At 45.1% G+C, this 22,168-nt stretch overlaps 1 protein-coding gene across 6 annotated transcripts in view; it reads left to right on the plus strand.

Moving 5' to 3' along the window:
• The first annotated feature begins 6,407 nt into the window (after positions 1-6,407).
• Positions 6,408-22,168, plus strand: part of DNMT1 (DNA (cytosine-5-)-methyltransferase 1) — a 40,674-nt gene continuing 24,913 nt past the window's right edge. The window contains exons 1-10 of one of the 6 annotated variants that reach the window (XM_005859184.2): positions 6,408-6,550; positions 13,361-13,397; positions 14,089-14,196; positions 14,385-14,604; positions 15,969-16,044; positions 17,671-17,749; positions 18,692-18,726; positions 19,220-19,286; positions 21,438-21,472; positions 21,968-22,034. In XM_005859184.2, coding sequence (XP_005859246.1) covers positions 6,471-6,550; positions 13,361-13,397; positions 14,089-14,196; positions 14,385-14,604; positions 15,969-16,044; positions 17,671-17,749; positions 18,692-18,726; positions 19,220-19,286; positions 21,438-21,472; positions 21,968-22,034 — 804 coding nt within the window. In that variant the 5' untranslated portion in view covers positions 6,408-6,470. Of the gene's footprint in view, positions 6,551-13,360; positions 13,398-14,088; positions 14,197-14,384; positions 14,605-15,968; positions 16,045-17,670; positions 17,750-18,691; positions 18,727-19,219; positions 19,287-21,437; positions 21,473-21,967; positions 22,035-22,168 lie in introns of those variants that run through there. The other 5 variants (XM_014533962.1, XM_014533961.1, XM_005859185.2 and 2 more) reach the window with 5 other exon arrangements.

Here is a 22,168-nt window from a genome sequence, read left to right on the forward strand (position 1 = left end):
CTGGAAGTTCCAGTCCTACTAAAGGGAGGAGCCCATTTCTAGGTGGAGGAGGGGAGGTCTGGGGGCCCAACCAGTCACTATGGAGGTTCCTGAAGCCACGAGTATCCTTTCTCCATTGATTTAGCTGATATATTTTTAGCTAAAAACTCTGGAATGAAGCAGGTGACTCATGGATTAGAGACAAACCTGAGCTGATTTGGGCCTCAGTTTCCCTGTTTGTAAGATGGAAATTACCTTGTTCTGGGGGAGAAAACGGCTTTATACCTGCCAACATTTGCATCAGGCACCTCCCGTGTCCTGTATATTAATTCAGCTGCTATTTAGATTCCTATGGACGAGTCCTTGGAGCATCAGCTGTGAAGGAGGCAGACCAGCACTTGCCATCTGGAGCTCATAACCTTTGCAGGGATTGGCCCACCATCTGTTTTGGTCAATACAGCCCAGGAAGGATGCTGGACTTTTACTGGAACAGCCATACCTCTTCACTGATGTATTATCTATGGCTGTTTTCATGCTATCATGGCAGGAGTGAGTGGCTGCAACAGAGATAGAGGACCCACAAAACCTGAAACATTTACTATCTGATCCTTTATAGAAAAGCCTGCTGATCCCTGCTCTGTTCGAATGGAGCCGACAGACTACAATAGACGTAAAGAGAATCTCTGACAATAGATGCTACGAAGGAACTGGGTAATAGGATAGAGTGACTAGTGCTGGTGAGGGTTGCTTCCAGGTGGGCAGGGAAAAGCCTTTGGGTAGCAGCAAACTTTGAGTTGTGTGACTCTCCCAGAAGAGTAGCCTGGGTGCCCTGGCCAGCGTGGCTCCGTTGGTTGGAGCATCATCCCAAAACACACCAAAAGGTGGCGAGTTCAATTCCCAGTCAGGGCACATACCCAGGTTGCAGATTTGATCCCTGGTCAGGACGGGTAGGGGAGGCAGTGGATTGATATTTCTCTCTCGTATTGATGTCTCTGTGTGTCTCAAATCAATTAAAAAAACATATCCTCGGGAGAGGATTTTTAAAAAAAAAAAAAAGTGGCCTGGACAGAAGTGACAGCAAAGGCAAAGGCCCTGGGGCACAGAAGAGCTTGAGAGACTAAAAGTGGGTCAGAGCTGGAGCTCAGGGAGGAAGAAGGAGACGCCTTCAGGCAGGACTCTGTAAATGGAGTAAAATACTTAGATTTTAGTTCAAGGGCTAAGTTTTAGTTCAAGGGCTATGAGAGTTTTAGTGGGGAAGAGGAAAACGGCATGTTCCAAAAAAATTTTTTAAAGCTCTTTGGATACAGTGTTCCGGGGGATCAGAGAGAAGGCTGCTAGAATCGTCCGGGTGAGTGATGATGGCAGTCCTGGCTGAGGTGGTGGCAGAGGAAATAAGCAGAAAGACCTGGGCTAAATTTCAGAGGAAGAACTAAAAGAGATTCCCCATGTCTTGCATGTGAGGGGAGGAGACCAATTAGAGATGACGTCTGGCTTTTTGCTCCTGAGCAACTTGAGAGCCGGTCCAGTTGGGCTGGAAGCCCAGCTTTGGCACCCACTTGTTTGGGCTCTTGAGCAAGTCTTTATGTCCCTGAGCCTTTGCCCCTTCTGTAAAATGGGTCCATTATCTGCTGCAAAAGGATTATAAAGGTAACTCACCTGAGGGGAGCCTCCAATAAATGCAGTGCTCTCCTGTGAGCTGAGGCCCCTGGCCAGCATCTGGTCTGCTTATGTGTCTCCGCTTCCCTCACCTCCCTTCTGGTCCTGTGAGCACCGCTTCTCCTAAGGTGGGCTAGGGGCCCAGATGCAGGCTTCTGACAGGTCTACGGGACTTGAGCCTCACTCTGGTCAGACTGTCTTCAATCTGCTACCCCCTTTCTGCCCCTCTCCTCAGTCCAATTCCCCCAGGGCGTCCCTTTGGCATCCCAGGGTCTGACAGCAGGCTGTTTCGCATGCAGGCTTTGGAGCCAAAGACACCTGAGTTCATGGTCCCTGCAGCTTACTGGTCCCTGAGTTTATGATCTTGGGTAAGCAGCGTCTGAGCCAGGCTCCTGTGTAATAACTATCCTCGGCCACGGGAAATGGGGTCCTGACATCTCCCTTAATGCTTGCTTAAGAATTAGATAACCTCTCTAAAGAGCCGGGTACAGGACATACGCGTTGATGAAATATTAAATTAATGGTTATTAACTTTAGTTCTAATGTTTCCATTCTCCTGGATCTTGCCATGTGTGGGTAACTCATAGCAACCAGAGGGCCTAAGGTCCACGTCTGGCCAGGCTCCCCCACTCCCTACCAGCTGTTGTGGAAACTAGGTGTATGTTTGTGTTTATGAACACATTCGCTTACACATTTTGTAATATAAAAATGTAAAACTATATCATGATTTTTAACTCTGTTCTGGTGCTTCTGTTGTTGTGATGGCAGATAAAGTACTCTTTAAAAAAAAAAAAAAAACCTCAGCCCTAAAAACCAACAAAAATTAACAATAAGATAGGCCTGTTTTTTGTGGGGTTTTTTTATTGTGGTTAAAAAATAGTATTTGCCATCTACAGTATTTACATACTGTCCTTTAATACAGAACAGTATTGTTAACTACATAACACTGTTGTGCAACAGATCTCTGGCACTTTCATCTCGTAAAACTGAAACTCCGCTCTATTGAACAACTTCCCTTTTCTGCCCTCCACTAGCCTCTGGTAATCACCATAGTTCTTTCTCTACCTGAGTTTGACTACCTTACATAATCTCCAATAAGTGGAATCATACAGTCTTTGCCTTTTGAGACTGGTTTATTTCACTTACCATAATGACCTCAAGGTTCATCAGGTTGTTTCAAAGGCCAGGATTTCCTTTTTTTTTAAAAAAAAAAATAATATTGAAATGAGCATCATTTATAGGTTATTAAGAGAAAAACAATCACACAAATCATTTGTTTAAAACCCTTTTAAAAATCTATATTGATTGAATTGACTGTTACTATGGAGATAGAAGTATTGACTTTTGACAACTTGTCCAAGAATTAGTTCTTTTGTTGTTTTATTGTTGACACTATTACAGATGTCCCCATTCCCCCCCCCCCCTTTGCTCACCTCCACCCACCCTTCCCCTGGCCTTCATCACTCTATTGTCTGTATCCATGGCTTATGTATATATGTTCTTTGGCTGATTCCTTCACCTTCTTTCATCTAGCCCCCCCCCCTCCTTCCGTCCTACATTTGTCAGTCTGTTCCATGTACCCATGCCTCTGGTTCCATTCTGTTCATCAGTTTATCCTGTTCATTAGATTCCACGTAAGTGAAACCACACGGTACCCGTCCTTCTCTGGCTGGCCTGTTCTACCCAGCACAATAATCTCCAGGTCCATCCATGCTGTCACCAAGGGCAAGAGTTCCCTCCCTTCTACAGCTGCACTGAATAATATTAACAACAATTAATATTAATAATATGAAGGCTGAATAATATTCCATTGTATGTATATGCCACATTTTAAAAATATTTTTATTGATTTCAGAGAGGAAGGGGGAGGGAGATAGCAACATCAATGATGAGAATCACCAATCACTGCCTCCTGCGCACCTCCCAATGGGGACTAAGCCTGAAACTCGGACATGTGCCCTGACATGTGCCCAGGCATGGGCACTGAACCATGCCAACCAGGCTATGCCACATTTTCTTGCAATGGGGACGAAGCCTGAAACTCAGACATGTGCCCTGACATGTGCCCAGGCATGACCTCCTGGTTCATAGGTTGGCGCTCAACCACTGAACCATGCCAACCAGGCTATGCCACATTTTCTTTTTTTTCTCTTTTAAAACATATTTTTGATTTCAGAGAGGAAGAGAGGAGAGATAGAAACATCAATGATGAGAGGTAATCATTGATCAGCTGCCTCCTGCACGCCCCCTACTAGGGATTGAGCCTGCAACCCAGGCATGTGCCCTTGACTGGATTCGAATCCGGGACCCTTCAGTCCTCGGGCTGATGCTCTATCCACTGAACCAAACTGGCTAGGGTGCCACATTTTTAATTCACTCATCTAGCAATGGACATTTGGGTTGCTCCCACCTTTTGGCTGCTGTGAATAATGATGCAGTGATCAAGTTGGGTATGCAAATATCTCTTTAAGATCCTGTTTTCAATTCTTCTGAATATTTACCCAGAAGTGGGATTGCTGGATCATATGGTAGTTCTATTTTTATTTTTTGAGGAACTTCCACTTTTCTGTAGCTGCTGCATCATTTTACATCCCTACTAACAGTGCGCATGGGTTCCAAACTCTTCATCTTTGCCATACTTCATTTTGGATAATGGCCTTCCTCATGGGTGTGAGATGATATTTCATTGTGGTTTTGATTGGCATTTCCCTGATGGTTAGTGATGTTGACCATCGTTTCATATGCTTATTGGTCATTTGTGTATCTTTTTCTTTTTATTGATTTCAGAGAGGAAGGGAGAGAGATAGAAACATCAATGATGAGAATCATTGATTGGCTGCCTACTGCACGCCCCCTACTGGGGATCGAGCCCGAAACCTGGCATTTGCCCCTGACTGGAATCGAACTTGGGACCCTTCAGTCCGTAGGCTGACGCTCTATCCACTGAGCCAAACCAGCCAGGGCTGTGTATCTTTTATTTCAAAAGAATTTGAAATGTGTATTCAAATCCTTTCCCATTTTTTAAATCAGGTTATTTGAGTTGCAGGAGTTCTTTATATACTCTGGATGTTAATTCCTTATGGCATATATGGATTGCACATATTTGCTCCTATTCCATAGGTTGCCATTTGTTGATTGATTCCGTTGCTGTGTATAAATTAAATTTGATGTAGTCCCATTTGTCAATTGTAGTTTTTATTGTTTGTGCTTTTGATATCATAATCAAGAAATCGTTGTCAAGCCCAGTGTTGTGAAGCTGCCTCCCCACCCCCCAGGTTTTCTCCTAGGAGTTCTATAGTTTCAGGCCTTACATTTAGGTCTTTAATCCATTTTGAGTTAATTTTTACATAGGGTATTAAGTAAGGGTCTAACTTCATTCTTTTGCATATGAATATCCAGTTTTCCCAGCAGCATTTGTTGAAAACTATCCTTTCCCCAGGTTCTGGTGCTTTAAAACAAAACAAAACAAAACAAAACAAAACAAAACAAAACAAAACAAAACAAAACAAAACAAAACAAAACAAAACAAAACAAAACAAAACAAAACAAAACAAAACAAAACAAAACAAAACAAAACAAAACAAAACAAAACAAAACAAAACAAAACAAAACAAAACAAAACAAAACAAAACAAAACAAAACAAAACAAAACAAAACAAAACAAAACAAAACAAAACAAAACAAAACAAAAAACCCTGTTATTTATTTATGCCCTCACCCCAGGACATTCTTAGAGGAAGGGAAAGAAATCTGTTGCCTCCTGTGCACTCAAACCTGCAATCCAGGTATGAGCCGACCTGGAATGAACTGGTAGCCTTCTGGTGCACTGGAGGACGCTCAACCAACTGAGCCACTCAAACAAGGTTCTGGTGCTTTTTTAAACATACAGACTGTAGAAGTGGCCCGGGTCTCTGAGATCCTTGGTGCTAGTTATACATCCTGATAATTTTTTGGAGTAGATGCTATTAGCCAACCCCCACCCCTTTTTAATATTTCCATTGATTTTTAGAGAGAGTGGAAGGGAGGGAGGAAGGAGGAGAGACAGAAACCTCAATGGGAGAGGCTAATCAATTGCCTCTGGCATGCACCCTAATGGGAGCGAGGATAGAACCTACAACCCAGGTATGACCTTGCCACAACCCTTCCGTGCGTGTGTGGGCTGATGCTCTAACCCACCGGCCAGGGCTAGCTCCTTTTTATTTATTTATTTATTTTTACGGATTTCAGAGAGAAAGGGGGAGTGGGCGCTAGACATATCAATGATGAGAATCATCGATCGGCTGCTTCCTGCACGCCCACAACCTGAGCATGTGCCCTGATCGCAACCCTTCAGTCCGAAGGCCGACTCTATCCACTGAGCGAAACCAGCTAGGGCCCAGCTCCTTTTTATAGATGAGGACACTAAGACTGGATCCAAATAACCTGCCCAAGGTCCTTATAGCGAGCAAACAGGTAGAGATGGGATTGGAACTGAGAACTTGAATTCAAGGCCTACATGCTTGAATCCCGTGGGGATCCTCCCTTTTATATTCCCAGCATACTGGAAAGAATGAATGAATGACTGTCTCTCTGGCAAAAAGCTTGCAGCAAACGCTGGATCTCGGACAAGTCCACTGCTCCACGCGGGGGTGCGCATCCGTCTCGCGCATGCGCACCCCCTGGGCACAGCCGGCTCCACTCCGTCTGTTACAAGCTCTCTCAGCATGGTACGTCCCGCCTTCCCCCATGCCCGGGCCGGGGTGGTACGCGCCACCTCCTCCAGCCCCTCCCTGTCGGTTTCCGCGCGAAAAGCCAGAGCTGCCTGTGCTGCCGACACCTCTGTTGCAGCTTCCAAGATGCCTGCCCGAACCGCCCCGGCCCGGGTGCCCGCGCTGGCCTCCCGGGCCATCTCACTGCCGGACGATGTCCGCAGGCGGTAGGTGCTGCAGGGGACCGCGAGCTCCGTGAGGTGGCATGTTGCTGGGGGTGCAGGGGTTGCTTCCCCTCTGGGTAGCCCTTGGCTGCTGCTGACAGACGGGCGCGCATGCGTGGGGTTGCTTGGCGGCAGTTGGCGCGGGTAGGGTGGGACTTCCGGTCGCGCGCGTCTCGGGCAGTTTGGCGCCAAAATGGGCCAAGGCCCTTCACAGTTCCCTCGTGACTGGAAACTTGGGGTCTCCTCTGACCTCGGAGTAGAGCAAACTCCGAGTTTGCTTCAGGGAATCCCTTTCCCAGAATAGCCGCCCTGCTCCTGTCTCCAGCTTGGTCGTACAGGAAGTGGGCAGCCCACGGCCGAACCACCACTCGCCCCGGCACTTTGGCCTCCACTTCCGGTGCACACTTGGGGGTGGGGGGGTCGAGGGCCCTGGCCGGCCTGGCTCCGGGGTGTTTCAGGGAACCCTCTTGGCGTCTCGCACCAACACCCCGATGGCGACCACCAAAGACAGACGTCGCCGGTTAGGGCTCGGGTGCAGCCGGCTCAGGTTTGCTAGTCCCGTCCTTTGGGGGAGGCTCCCCCCACCTCCGACTGCTGGGAAGTCCGTATTCTGGAAAAAACTTACCGTGCAGCGCGGGCCGCGGCTCCGGCAGCATGAACACTGAGCAGGCTTTTCTGGTCGTTCTGCTCCTCGTGTGGCTCAGTTGGTTGGAGCTCCGTCCTGGGCTCGATTCCCCGATAGGACACCTACCTCGATTGCGGGTTCGATCCCCAGTCGGAGCGCGTGCAGGCGGCAACCCATTGATGTTTCTCTCCCTCTCTCTCAAAATCAGTTTTATCCTCGGGTGAGAATTAAAAAAAAACACAACAAACAAAAATTGTCAAAACACTTTTATTTTTAAAAAAATCTTTGTTGTTGAAAGTTATTACATATGCCCATCTTCCTCCCCCATCCAAATACTTTTTAAGCACAGAGCGGGGAGTGTTTTTGAAGAATCTGTATCTCTATTCCCCTCCCACCCTCCACCCCCCAAGATATGGCGCGACTTAGACTGGAAATGGGATTCTGAACGCCTCTGGCTTCATGATGTTAGACCCAACACGGAGGTGGTGGGGCCGGGCCTTCTTTATTCCGATGGTGAGAGCTCTACCTCACCTGGTTCGTTTGACTTTGGGCCAGTGTCATGAACAAGCTAGGGTTTGTGAACATTCATTATAAAGTGGAATTGGAGCGCATGGGACCGTGCCCGCCTTGTAAAGGCCCCGCGTTGGCATTGTGCTGGCTGCCCTCGCCGGTCGGGGTTTCACCGGGCCAGGCACTAAATTGGAGCGTTCGGTGAGTGTTACATCTGCCGTTTACTCTGGGTTCCATCTTAACTTGGAACTGGAACGGCCTACTGTTGGTAGGCAGCTTTTTCAGGTTTCCGCTTTAGACCCTCTGGTAGACGATGAAATGGTCAGCGTGTGAGATCCGCTCAGCAGCCTTCCTTACGTTTTGAATTTCAGTGTGCAGAATACACAGCCGTGGCATCAAACATTAAGCTTAGATTTGTAAGTGCAGGTAGAACGCCTCTTGATTGACGAAAATTAGAGGTGAGTGATCTGTTATATGACAGGAACCTAAGTCCGTTAGAATACTCTAGGAGCAGAGGTTAGAACCTGTCCTTATCTTTGCATTTCTATCATTTTTGCTAATGTGTGTTTATATGGCAGCTTCTTTTAAAATGCGCATATAGTTAGTTTCATTACATATGTAAAGAAACTACAAAGTATTTTCAATGATTGGTCTTTAACTTCTTTATTGAGGTATTACTTACCTGCCCTGGCCGGTTTGGCTCAGTGGATAGAGTGTCAGCCTGTGGACTGAAGGGTCCCGGGTTCGGTTCCGGTCAAGGGCATTTGCCAGGGTTGTGGGCTCGATCCCCAGTGGGGGGCGTGCAGGAGGCAGCTGATCAGTGATTCTCATTATTGATGTTTCTGTCTCCCTCCCTCTCTGAAGTCAATAAAAATATATTTTTTAAAAAAAGTGTTACCTTAAGTCTCCTAAAAAGCACGCTTTTCAGGACAAGCCACATTTTTCCACTTGATTTTTCTTACTCAGCCCAAGCTACCATCATTTGCATAGAAAAGCGATAGTCTTCCACTTGTCTTCCTGTTGCCACTCAGGTCTGTTTTCTGTAAGTGGGAACTCATCCTCTTACAAATAACTTGGATCCAGTGGTTTTCCTGCCCCTTTCCTCCCTCCCCTCACCCCCACTGTCTGGTAAACTTGGCCTGAGGTCCAGAATTCCTGTCCTCTTGCCTGACTCATCGTGTGTTCTTCCCACAAGCCACACAGGCTGCCTTTTAGGTTCTCGGGTCTTGAGGCCATGCAGAGTGACCAATGCGAGGCTGGGCTTCGTCCCTTTGTTCTTAAGATGGCATTCAGAAAGACGGCCGCCTTCCCCCACATTGGAGAAGGGTGTTCGTGCACCTCGCATGCTGCCTTGCAACTCGAGTTGATTTGTTGTCGGAGCATGTTTGCCTTATTCATTGTATCTGCTGTTTGGTGCACAGTAAACTCTCACATGCTGGCATGTCAAACTTTCCCCTTGAATGAAGCCTGGGTTTACACATGCTTCTAGCAACCTGGGCACAACTCCAGTTAGCCTTTGTAATTATGACGGCTTTCTTATCTGCTAGTCATTCTGAGATTAGATTAAGCCAGGTCTTGAAGTTCTGAACCAGTTTCATGGCTCCTGCTGAGTAGGTATCGGATGGGGAAAAACTGACTTAACCTCTTCTGGTTCTCCCTGCAGTAGGATTCTAGAGGTGCAGGCCACGGGTTCAAATCCCACCCCGCCACTTGCAGCTGTGTGGCTAACCTCCTGGTGCTTTGTCTGTAAAATGGGGTGGAGGGGCCTGTCCTACCAAGGTATTATGAAGACTAACTGAGCTGACAGGTGTAAACATGGTAGAGCAGCACCTGCCCAGAAACCTACAGTGCTTAGCTGGGTAATTTATTTCCATTAGAGGAACATAATTTAAAGTACTAACATGTTCCTCTTATACTGAGGCAGGTAGCAGCATTGTATAGAGATGAGATATATGCCTGCTTATTCCAAACTTCCTTTTTTCCTGGCTTCTTGTAGAATGGTCTGGACTTGCTCTTCCAACTGCCACCTTAGCTTTTATGCCAACTGTCCGCTCCTACTCTTGCTCAGACATCCTTTTCTTTAGGGTTGAGGTGGCATTCTATCTTCTTTGAACTCAGTGTATTGCTTCTTAATTCTTTGTATCCTTGGTTTTTGTGTTGCTGTCTACTACCAGGGAGCCTCTTTCTTGCCTGATTTCCCCACTTCCCCATCCCCTTTCTTTCATTCTTGGCCCCTTATCTCTTCTGGTTGTGGGACTTCTACTTTCAGCAATTGGGGTGCCTGCTGGAGATAGATACCTCCAGTTCTGCTGCCTCTCTGGAGAGCCAGTTTTAATTTCTAGCTGCTGAATAGCCAGCGGAGTAGCTGCTGTTCACAGAAACATCATTTCTAAAACTCGTAGCCTGGTTACTCTTTTTCCCCACCACAGAGTTCTTAATTTCTGATACTGTATTCAATTTCTTTTATTTCCCATCACCATTAATCCCCCCTATGCCCTCTTCCATCTCCACCCACTACCTCGCTCTGATACTGTATTATTTTTTATACTGTATTTTTAAAAATACATATATATTTTAATATATGTTTATTGATTTCAGAGAGGAATGGAAAGGGAGAAAGAAATAGAAACATCAGTGATGAGAGAGAACCATTGATTGGCTGCCTCCTGCATGCCTTACCTGGGGATTGAGCCCCAAACCTGGGCATGTGTCCTGACCTGGAATCAAACTGTGACCTCCTGTTTCATAGGTTGATGCTCAACCAGTGAGCCATACCATCTGGGCCCGAGGATATTTTTCCACTGAATTTTAGAGTGGAAGAGAGGGAGGGAGAGAAGGAGAGAAAGACATACACATCAGTGTGACAGAGATACATTGGTTAGTTGCCCTCTGTACCCAGGTTGGGGGTCGAACCTGCAACCCAGGTAGGTTCCCTTGATCAGGAATTAAACTTGCAACCCTTTGGTGCATGGGCTGACACTGACCAACACTATTCAGGGCTCGAGTTTAACTTTTGACTCCTCCAAACTTAACTAGTAGCCTACTGTTTGTTTTTTTAGATTTTTATTGATTTCAGAGAGAGAGAAACATCAATGATGAGAGAGAATCATTGATTGGCTACCTCCTGCATGCCCCCTACTGGGGATCAAGCCCGCAACCCAGGCATGTGCCCTTGACCGGAATTGAACCTGGGACCCTTCAGTCCACAGGCCAACGCTCTGTCCACTGAGCCAAACCAGCTAGGGCTGATAGCCTACTGTTAACCAGAAGCCTTATGGATAACATAAACAGTTGAATAACACATATGTTGTATGTTATCTATTAACTAGAGGCCCCGTGCATGAATTCGTGCACGGGTGGGGTCCTTCGGCCTGCCTGGCAATCAAGGCTGATGGGGGCCCGCCTACCGGGGGGAGGGACCACTGGAAGTTGGCTGGCTGCAGGAGCTTGGCTCTGGGAGCGCACTGACCACCAAGGGGCAGCTCCTGTGTTGAGCGTCTGCCCTCTGGTGGTCAGTGCACGTCATAGCTACCGGCCGGTCGTCAGGTCATAACGATCACTTAGGCTTTTATATATATAGATACTGTATTCCTATAGTAAAGGAAGCTAGAGAAAAGAAAATTATTAAAATCATAAGGAAGAGAAAATATGGTCATAGTATTTTGAAAAAAATCCACATATAAGTGCACCTGTGCCGTTCAAACTCATGTTGTTTAAGGGTCATCTGTACCACTGCTGTAGCTGCAGTCTGCTGAGAGTTTTTGCTACAGAAAGGCCTTTCCTGACCACCCAAGTCAGGAGGTTCCTACCTGGCAATGCCTGTGTCCAGTCACCCAGCTCGTTGCCTGGAATAGGGCCTGGCATATAGTAGGCACTCACAGATGTGAGTGACGATCAAAGCTAGAAGCAGGGTCCACATCCACTTGGAACAGCTACTGTAAGATACTGGTCCAACAAAGCCTATTGCTCAAATTCCTGGCTTTGCTGATAACACTTGCCCTCAGGAAAAGCTCTGTTCCTGCCCTTTGGGCTGGTGATAACTGAGTACCTAGTCCAGAGGTCCTCAAACTACGGCCCGCGGGCCACATGCAAATACAAATATTGTATTTGTTCCTGTTTTGTTTTTTTACTTCAAAATAAGATATGTGCAGTGTGCATAGGAATTTGTTCATAGTTTTTTTTTAAACTATAGTCCGGCCCTCCAACGGTCTGAGGGACAGTGAACTGGCCCCCTGTTTAAAAAGTTTGAGGACCCCTGACCTAGTCTGTGTGGGTGCTGGGCCGGAAGATCCAGAAACGGTGGAGGCCTGGTCCCTGCCCAGTGTGCTGCCACTCCACTGACCGTTGCTCACCCGAATGGTTAGACCTGTTGTTGCCCCACTGCGCACAGTCAGCACTTGGACTAGGAGCAGCGTCTCCACTAACCTCCCTTTCCTCGGTGTCTGTTCTTGTTCCTTTATTCTTTTTCTCCCTTCCCCCCAAAGAAGCAAGACACCTCTTCAATAATCAAATCAGACCATGACTTTCCAGCCAGACTCATGACAGTTCTGCACTTCTGAATGTTAGGTACAATCATTCCAGAGGATGAGCTTTTGGGCCAGGTGCCAGCCAAGTCTTCTAACTTCATGCGTCTCCCCCTTTGGGTGGGCACCCCTGCTGCCTTCATTTCCCTATTTCATGCAGTCCTCACTAGCAGGCGGCCATCCCTCCACCTCAGCTCTTAGGAATGTTAGCTGCCTATTCCCCACAGCATCCCGTGGCCCTGGTTCTCTCATTCTGACGCTGACCACAACAAGGAGGTGTACCTTCTTATTGGCTCTTCTCAGATCCACCTAGAGAAAGACCACCTGTAGGTCACTTAATTTACAGAAGAACCCCAACTCTGACCTGCTTCCTTTCCCAGTACCTTCTAAATTATATATACTGGTGGGCAAAAGTAGGTTCACAGCTGTGAGTACAGGAAATAGTTTATTCTTGTATTATTATTGTATTTATTTGTATTACAACTGCACACTTTTTACCACCCCTGTATTGTTATAGAACTTCTGTATCATCTCTCACCATCATTAAAAGAAACTACCCCCCCAGAAGAACCTCATTTCAATCAAAAAAGAGGCATTCTAGACATGGCAGGGGGCGGGGGGAGACGGGGAAGGACACTATGTTTTTTTTCCCCTAACACTCATGTAAGTTAAATTTATTTCCAAAGAGATCAACCAAAGGACTTGTAAGCATGCATATAAGCATAAGCGATGGATGCAGACAACAGGGGGTGAGGGTGAGGGCAAGACTGGGAGGATGAGGGGACAATAGGGGGATAAAGACACATTTGTAATACCTTAATCCAGTGGTTCTCAACCTTCCTAATGCCTCGACCCTTTAATACAGTTCCTCATGTTGTGGTGACCCCCAACCATAAAATTATTTTCATTGCTACTTCACAACTGTAATTTTGCTACTGTTATCAATCGTAATGTAAATATCTGATATGCTATATGTGTTTTCCGATGGTTGCGACCCACAGGTTGAGAACCGCTGATAAGGCTTAATAAAAAAATTTTTTTAAAAAGAAAAATATTTATTTCCAAAGTTCTTTAAAACTGTGGTACTAATTCTTATAGGTAAATAAAGTTGTTTAACAAGTGTTTTTTTTCTTTTCCCTTATTTTCTTTCCCCAGGCTCAAAGATTTGGAAAGAGATAGCTTAACAGAAAAGGTAATCACTATCTTCAAACATTTTTACTACCAAATGTGACTGATAGATCACTGTGTAGCTTGTAAAAAGTTTAAGGGGATACTTATCTGGCAGGGAGATACCATGATCAGGAAGGTGGTTTTCCTAGGGTGAGGCTTACCCATTGCACTCTGGATGTGCTGGCCTTTGGCAATTTCCCCAAATGTGGGAAACTCAACTGCATAATTCGTGGAAGTGGGCAACTGTGTGCTCTCCCCTGAAAAAGTTTAGGTGAAATCGTTTTTTTTTCCATAAAGTTTTGAGATAGCTTGGAAATATTCTTCTTGTTTAATGTGCTGTGTTAATACTGCTAATACCAGTTGACTTTTGGTAACTTGTTGACAAGTTTACCAATCTAAGTTCCAAACCATCAGTTCTGAACTATAACTTGTCTTGGTCACACTGTTTTCAGAAGCACAGTTTTGTTCTAATACTCCATATATGTCTCTGTCTCACCTCTGATCTTTTCTATTTTTCACCGTTCTGGAAATGATGTGATATGATCTTAATGGAAACATCACGAAAGTGTCTTGGTGAATACTTGGGTTTTGGGCAGTCAGCATTGCCTGCCATTCAGTCATTATGTGACCAGGCAGCATAATTGTGTATTATAATGCCCATTAGTTAGTAGCTTGGGAGTTTGGGGACTTCTAAACTTGTATCCTTCCCTTAGGAGTGTGTGAAGGAGAAATTGAATCTCTTGCATGAATTTCTGCAAACAGAAATAAAGAATCAGTTATGTGATTTGGAAACGAAATTACATAAAGAAGAATTATCAGAGGTAAGTGTTCAGCATCCCGACATCTAGAAAACGTCTCCTCTCGTGCAGCTTGTCTGTGACCAGGGAGGTGGAGTAATCCCCAGCTCCCCCTGTTACCTGATAGTTATAAAGGAAATGCGTTTGTTTCCTTATTCTTACTGCCACTTGTTTACATTCACTGCTACTTAAATTATCCTTTCCTGCTATAGGAGGGCTACCTGGCTAAAGTCAAATCCCTTTTAAATAAAGATTTGTCCTTGGAGAACGGAGCTCATCCTTTCAGTCGGGAAGTGAATGGATGTCTAGAAAACGGGAGTCATTCAAGTGGTGAGGACCGCAGCGTGAGAATGGCAGAGGAAAACAAGTCGCCCAAGTCCATGTCCAAACCTTGCACGCCCAGGAGAAGCAAGTCTGATGGAGAGACCAAGTGTAAGAGCCCTGAACTCGTTTGACCTTGATGGAGGCTGTTGCGACATAAAGAAGGGGACAGTCAGACCCGGAGTCATAGTCCTCCTGGGCAGTACTTCTTGGCTTGTTTCATGTGTATACCCCTAACTAGTAAATTATACGTCCTAACTAGCTTAGGTATATGCTAATCTAAATTTTGTCTTTCACCAAGTCTTGGGTATTAGGTCCCAAAACATGGCTAAGTTTATGAGGTATAAGGTAACAGGAACTAATACTTAAATTACTTCTGTTAATATGCCTATTGAAGCTAAACATTTATTTTTAGACTCCTTCCCAGTTTGTAGTCAAAGTAACTCTTCTGGAATCTTTACAAACAAGAGCATGGACTTGAGCTCGGGTCCAGCCCTCAGCCACTTCACTATTTAATTTTTTTTTCAACATTTTAAAATATATTTTCTTTATTATTGATTTTTAGAGAGAGAGGAAGGACATAGAGACAGAGAAACATTGATATTGGCTGCCTCCTGCACACCCCTACTGAAGATCCAGCCCACAACCCGGGCATGTGCTCTGACTGGTAATCAAATTGGGGACCTCTTGGTTCCTGAGTCGATGTTCAACCACTAAGGCACACCAGCCGGGCCACCTTTTTTTTTTTTTTTTTAATCCTCACCGGAGGATATTTTTCCCAATACTTCTGAAAGAGAGTGGAAGGGAGAGTGGGAAGTAGGGACAGAAACATCTATGTGAGAGACACATAGACTGGCTGCCTCCTGCGCAAGCCTCGGCTGGGGCCAGGGATTGAACCTGCAACCCAGGCAGGTGCCCTTGACTGGGAATCGAACCTTAGGTGAACACACTGACACTCTAACCGCTGAGAAACAGGCCCAGGCTTAGCCCTTTCACTTTTTGATGGTTCAGGTTCCTTGTCTGGTTCAGGGATTGGCCCCTCAATAAGAGTTTGTGTAAAACTAGCAGGTAGGTAGGTGCTAATTGCCAATTTTTGTTGTTAATCCTCACCAGAGGATATTTTTCCATCAATTTTTTTAGGGAGAGTGGAAAAGAGAGGGAAAGACAGAAGCATCAATGTGAGAGAGACACATTGATTGGTTGCCTCCTGCATGTACCCCAACCAGGGCCAGAGAACCTGCAACCAAGGTTCGTACCCTTGACCATAATCGAACCCGGGACCCTTCGGTCCTCAGACCGACGCTCTATTCACTGAGACAAACTGGCTAGGGCCTAATTGCCAATTTTATCAAGACAGTTGTTGGTTAGAATAAAGGGAGGACACTTAATCCTCTTCATTAACTTGGTGATGCTGAAGAACTGTACCTTTGCTGTAAACTTTTTTATTCATAGTGGCTTTTTTTTTCTTTAAACAGCTGAAGTCTCACCTAGCCTCAGGATTACAAGGCAGTCTACCAGGCAGACCACCATCACCTCTCATTTCACAAGGGGGTCAGTATATAATGAATTGACAGCTGCCTTTTCTAGGGGCTAACTGCTTTTGGTAAAACATGTATGGAATTAGACTTTCCATGTTGCATAGGTTTGCCTGTGCAGTTTTGTTCATTAGACATTTATGAACAGCATTTTTTTATATTCAATATTTTGTTTTAGTTTCAGGTGTACAGCATAGTGGTTAGACAATCAGAAACTTTATAAAGTATTCCCCCTGATATTTTGAGTACCCACCTGGCACCGTACATAGTTACTACAGAATTCGAGGCCCGGTGCATGGATTCATGCACCAGTGGGTCCCTGAGCCTGGCCTGTGGAGATCGGGCCAAAACAGGCTCTCTGACATCCCCTGAGGGGTCCCGGATTGTGAGAGGGCACAGGCCAGGCCAAGGGACCCCACCAGTGCACAATTGGGGCTGAGGAGGGACCTTGGGAGGGCTCCAGGGCGTGTCTGGCCCGTCTCGCCCAGTCCTGATCAGCCGGACCCCAGCAGCAAGCTAACCTACTGGTTGGAGCGTCTGCCCCCTGGTGGTCAGTGTGCATCATAGTGACTGGTCAAACAGTTGGAGGGACACTTAGCATATTAGGCTTTTATATATATAGGTTATTGACTGTATTCTCAATACTGTATTTATATCCCTGTATGAATGGCATTTCTGAATACTTCATCTATTTTTATTCTTAACTATAGGAAACTTAAAAAAAATTAGTGAGTATAGTAAAATGCACCCCCAAATAACCCGTCACCTAGTGCTACCAGTTAATATCTCCTGGCCATCATTTCATTTACACCCCGTACATTCCAACTGGGTTACTCCAAGTGGATTACAACTTTATATCCCCCCAAGTCTCCCCAACTTGATTATTTGGAAACAAAGCCCAGACATGTCATCCATAAATATTTCAGTAGATTTCTAGGCAAAGAAGTCTCTTTCTCTGACAAACTTTTAATTCATATTTTACTATAATTGCTAACATTTAGTTAAAAAGACAAAATATAACATACTATTTTCATGCCTTATAAAGTATAACAATTCCTTACTGTCATATACATAGCCAGTGTTCATATTTCCCTGTGTGTAGCAAACAAAGTGTTTGGTTGATTTATTCCTTAAACCTTTCAAGTTAGATTCCTTCTTATTTTCTTGCCATTTATTTGAAAAAAGTGTGTCATTTGTCCAATAGAGTTTCTAGATCTGTTTGACTGTATTCTTGGTGGTTAATGTGTTCTCTTATTTCAGTTTCCTATAATCTGGTATTTAGGTCTAGAAGCTTGATCAAATTCCAGCTTTATTTTATTTTTTTGAGACTTCTTCATAGATGGCTCTGTAGACTTCATCAGAGGCATGTAATGTCTCTTCTGTGATACCAACAGCCAATGATCAGTGTCTAGATTCACAATTTCTTAGGATTTGCAAAATGGAGATATCCTATATCATTCAAAGAAATATTAAATTTGAAGCCTCTTTCAACATCCTGACGGTGAAGGCTCTCCTTGGAGGGAAAAGGGCCTCCGTGCCCTGAATCTGCCCTAGAGAGGGGGGGAGGCATGTAAGTCATTCCACACCTGCTGGAGGTCTAAGGTCTGGCCAAGCTGACAGCTGGCTTTGCTGTGTTTGATAGCCCTGCTAAACGGAGATCCGAGGAAGACCCTGGAAGAGCCCAGGTGGACAGTTCTGGCGATGAAGAAGAAAAAGAGCAGGTAGAGCTAGCGCTAAAGTTTCTTCACTACCTTTTTTGGGTACATTTGCTGATAATTATGACTTTATGCTTGGTCTGTCTAATAGACTTAAAGTGACTGAGAAGATATTAGAATGTATCCCTGGACCCAGGCAAGGCAGCCCCATCCAGAAACGCTGGAGTCTTTTTTTCTTATTTTCCTTCCTACCTCTAGGACCCTTCAGTCCACAGGCTGACGCTCTATCCACTGAGCCAAACCAGATAGGGCCCTCTGTTTTTGGGGGGGTTTTGTGTGTTTTTTTTTGTTGTTGTTAGGTTTGGTTTTGGCGAAAATGAGACTTTTAATAACTCTCGGAAGCAGGTGCCCATTTTACAGGATCACTTTTTTTTTTTTTTATATTGATATCAGAGAGGAAGGGAGAGGTAGAGAGAGAGAAACATCAATGATGAGAATCATTGATCAGCTCCTGCCCGCCCCCCACAAAGGATCGAGCCTAGAACCTGGCCATGTGCCCCAACCGGGAATCGCACTGTGACTTCCTGGTTCATAGGTCAGTGCTCAGCCACTGAGCCACGCCAGTCGAGCCCCCTCTATTTTTATGAATAAAGCTTTACTGGAACACGGTCATGCCTTTTCATTTACATATTGTCTCTGGTTGCTTTTATGCTGCAGAAGCAGAGTTGAGTGGTTGTGGCACAGAACATGTGGCCTACAAATCAGAAATTTTGTTTTAGGCCTTTTTCAGAAGTAGTTTGCCAACTCCTAATCAACTCTTGGTTGTAGAGTGTAGGGAGCGGAGTTAAAAATTTGAAGCCTCATCTCTACCCCATGTATCTGCCCAGAACTTCTGTTGTCTAGTTCCACATACTGCAGTCACTAACTGATACTTCAGGTGTGGCCTAGGTCTTTCTCAGAGGCTAATTTTCCCCTCTTTATCTCTCCACCCCTGCTTCTCCCTCTCAGGTTGAAAAGAGGCGCAGAAGTCGATCCAGAGATCTGTAAGTAGTCCAAATGCTTGCACCTTTGTGCTGTGCTGTGTGTACTTTTAATTGCTGAAGTAACTGTTCTAGAGACCTGTGACTATAGAGAGGTTTACAGGGAGCTGCTGATGGTATTGGGAGATTGGATTGGTTGGGGCAGGGTTGGATAAGAAACCCAACTGGGCCCTCTTGCTTCCTACCTTCTGCATGTGTGTGGCACTCCTGTCTCTGCACAGTCATGTGTATCCCTTAGCTTCCAGCAGCGCTCAGCAGGCCCTTCCACTTCTGAGGGGTCCCAAGGGGCTTCTGAAAGCCTCGTTTCAGGATTACAAGTTAGCACTGTGCCTTTAGAGCCACCGTGACATGGGGCTCTCTTTTGGATGGGAAGAATCTGTTTCCCAGATGTATTCTGAATATTTTGCTTTTTCATTAGGAGGTGTTTGTTGTTTGATGCAAGCTGTCGATATGGTTAGTTTTTCTGAGCTAATACTCAGCATATATGTTTAACCAGCAGAGCTGCCAAACGGAAACCTGAAAAAGAATCACAAGATTCTGATGAAAAAGATGAGGATGAAAAGGTAAGGCCTTTTTTTCCCACTGTTACCACATTTTATACATCCTATTGGCTGGAATGTTAAAGTGGCTTTTTTAAGTTGCTTTTTTGTGCCCTGGCTGGTGTGGCTCAGTTGGTTGAGGGTAGTCCCATGCACCAAAAGGTCATCAGTTCTATTCCTGGTCAGGGCACATGCCTGGGTTGCAGGCTAGATCCCCGGTAAAGGGCGTGTTGGAGGCAGCTACTCAGTGTTTCTCTCACACATGGATGTTTCTCTCTCTCTTTCTGTCTTCCTCTCTAAAATCAATGAAAAAAAATTTTTTTTTGAATTGCTTTTTTGTTATGGAAATATTCAAACATACCAAAAAGTAAGCAGAATAGGGTAGGAAACTCTCATAGTCTCATCCTCCTCCGACAATTATCGTCTCGTGACTGAATGTGTTTTAGCCAACCCTCACTCATTCTTTACCTTCTCCACTCTGATGATGAACAAATCCCAGATATTATTAAAATGTTGACAGAACTGCCCTGGCTGGTTTGGCTCAGTGGATAGTGTGCGTTGGCCTGGGGACTAAAGGGTCCCAGGTTCGATTCTGGTCAAAGGCACATGCCCCGGTTGCAGGCTCAATTCCCAATAAGGGGCGTGTAGGAGGCAACCAGTCAGTGATTCTCATCATTGATGTTTCTGTCTCTCTCCCTCTCCCTTCCTCTCTGAAATCAATAAAAATATATTTTAAAAATATTTACAGAACTGCTTATAAAAGGAAAGGACTCTTTGTTGTTGTTAATCCTCCCCTGAGGATGTTTTTTCATTGATTTTTTTTTTTTTTTTTTTTTTTTTTTGTTGTTAATCCTCACCTGAGGCTATTTTCCCATTGATTTTTAGAGAGAGTGGAAGGGAGGGGGAGAGCTAGAGAGAGAGAGAGAGAGAGAAAGATCGATGTGAGAGAGACACATTGATTGGTTGCCTCCTGCATGCATCCCAACAGGGCCGGGGATCGAGTCAGCAACCAAAGTTCGATTCTTTGACTGGAATTGAACCCGGGACCCTTCAGTCTTCGGGCTGCTGCTCTATCCACTGAGCCAAACCAGCTAGGGCCCTCTGCCGTCTTTTTTTTTTTTTTTTTAAATATTTATCGCCAAACCGGTTTGGCTCAGTGGATAGAGCGTCGGCCTGCGGATTGAAGGGTCCCAGGTTCGATTCCGGTCAAGGGCATGTACCTTGGTTGCAGGCACATCCCCAGTGGGGGGCGTGCGGGAGGCAGCTGATCGATCTCTCTCATCGATGTTTCTAACTCTCTATCCCTCTCCCTTCTTCTCTGTAAAAAAAATCAATAAAATATATTTAAAAAAAAAATATTTATTGATATCAGAGAGGAAGGGAGAGGGAGGGATAGAAACATCAATGATGAGAGAATCATTGATCAGCTGCCTACTGCACATCCCCCCACCAAGGATCAAGCCCACAACCTGGCCATGTGCCCCAACCAGGAATCGCATTGTGACCTCTTGGTTCATAGGTCAGTGCTCAGCCACTGAGCCACACTGGCCGGACAGGCCACTCTGTCTATTTTTATGAATAAAGCTTTACTGGAACACAGTCATACCTTTTCATTTACATATTGTCTCTGGTTGCTTTTGTGCTGCAGAAGCAGAGTTGAATGGTTGTGGCACAGGCCATGTGGCTAACAAATCTGAAATGTTGTTTTAGGCCTTTTTCAGAAGTAGTTTGCCTAATCAACTCTTGGTTGTAGAGTGTAGGGAGCTGAGTTAAAAATTTGAAGCCTCATCTCTACCCCATATATCTGCTCAGATTCTTCTGTTGTCTAGTTCCACATACTGCAGTCACTAACTGATACTTCAGGTTTGGCCTAGGTCAGTGATGGCGAACCTTTTGAGCTCGGCATGTCAGCATTTTGAAAAACCCAAACTTAACTCTTGAGCCATGTCACATATAGAAATTTTTTGATATTTGCAGCCATAGTAAAACAAAGACTTATATTTTCGATATTTATTTTATATATTTAAATGCCATTTGACAGAAAAATCAACCAAAAAAATGAGTTTGCGTGTCACCTCTGACACGCGTGTCATAGGTTCGCCATCACTGGCCTAGGTCTTTCTCAGAGGCTAATTTTCCCCTCTTTATCTCTCCACCCCTGCTTCTCCCTCTCAGGATGAAACGAGGTGCAGAAGTCAATCCAGAGATCTGTAAGTAGTCCAAATGCTTACACCTTTGTGCTGTGCTGTGTGTACCTTTAATTGCTAAAGTAACTGTTCTAGAGACCTGTGACTATGTAGAGGTTTACAGGGAGCTGCTGATGGTATTGGGAGATTGGATTGGTTGGGGCAGGGTTGGATAAGAAACCCAACTGGGCCCTCTTGCTTCCTACCTTCTGCATGTGTGTGGCACTCCTGTCTCTGCACAGTCATGTGTATCCCTTAGCTTCCAGCAGCGCTCAGCAGGCCCTTCCACTTCTGAGGGGTCCCAAGGGGCTTCTGAAAGCCTCGTTTCAGGATTACAAGTTAGCACTGTGCCTTTAGAGCCACCGTGACATGGGGCTCTCTTTTGGATGGGAAGAATCTGTTTCCCAGATGTATTCTGAATATTTTGCTTTTTCATTAGGAGGTGTTTGTTGTTTGATGCAAGCTGTCGATATGGTTAGTTTTTCTGAGCTAATACTCAGCATATATCTGTTTAACCAGCAGAGCTGCCAAACGGAAATCTGAAAGAGAATCACAAGATTCTGATGGAAAAGATGAGGATGAAAAGGTAAGGCCTTTTTTTTCCACTGTTACCACATTTTATACATCCTATTGGCTGGAATGTTAAAGTGGCTTTTAAAAGTTGCTTTTTTGTGCCCTGGCTGGTGTGGCTCAGTTGGTTGAGGGTAGTCCCATGCACCA

Source organism: Myotis brandtii, unplaced genomic scaffold (assembly GCF_000412655.1).
Source record: "Myotis brandtii unplaced genomic scaffold, ASM41265v1 scaffold1234, whole genome shotgun sequence".
In the NCBI taxonomy this organism is placed as follows: Eukaryota; Metazoa; Chordata; class Mammalia; order Chiroptera; family Vespertilionidae; genus Myotis; species Myotis brandtii.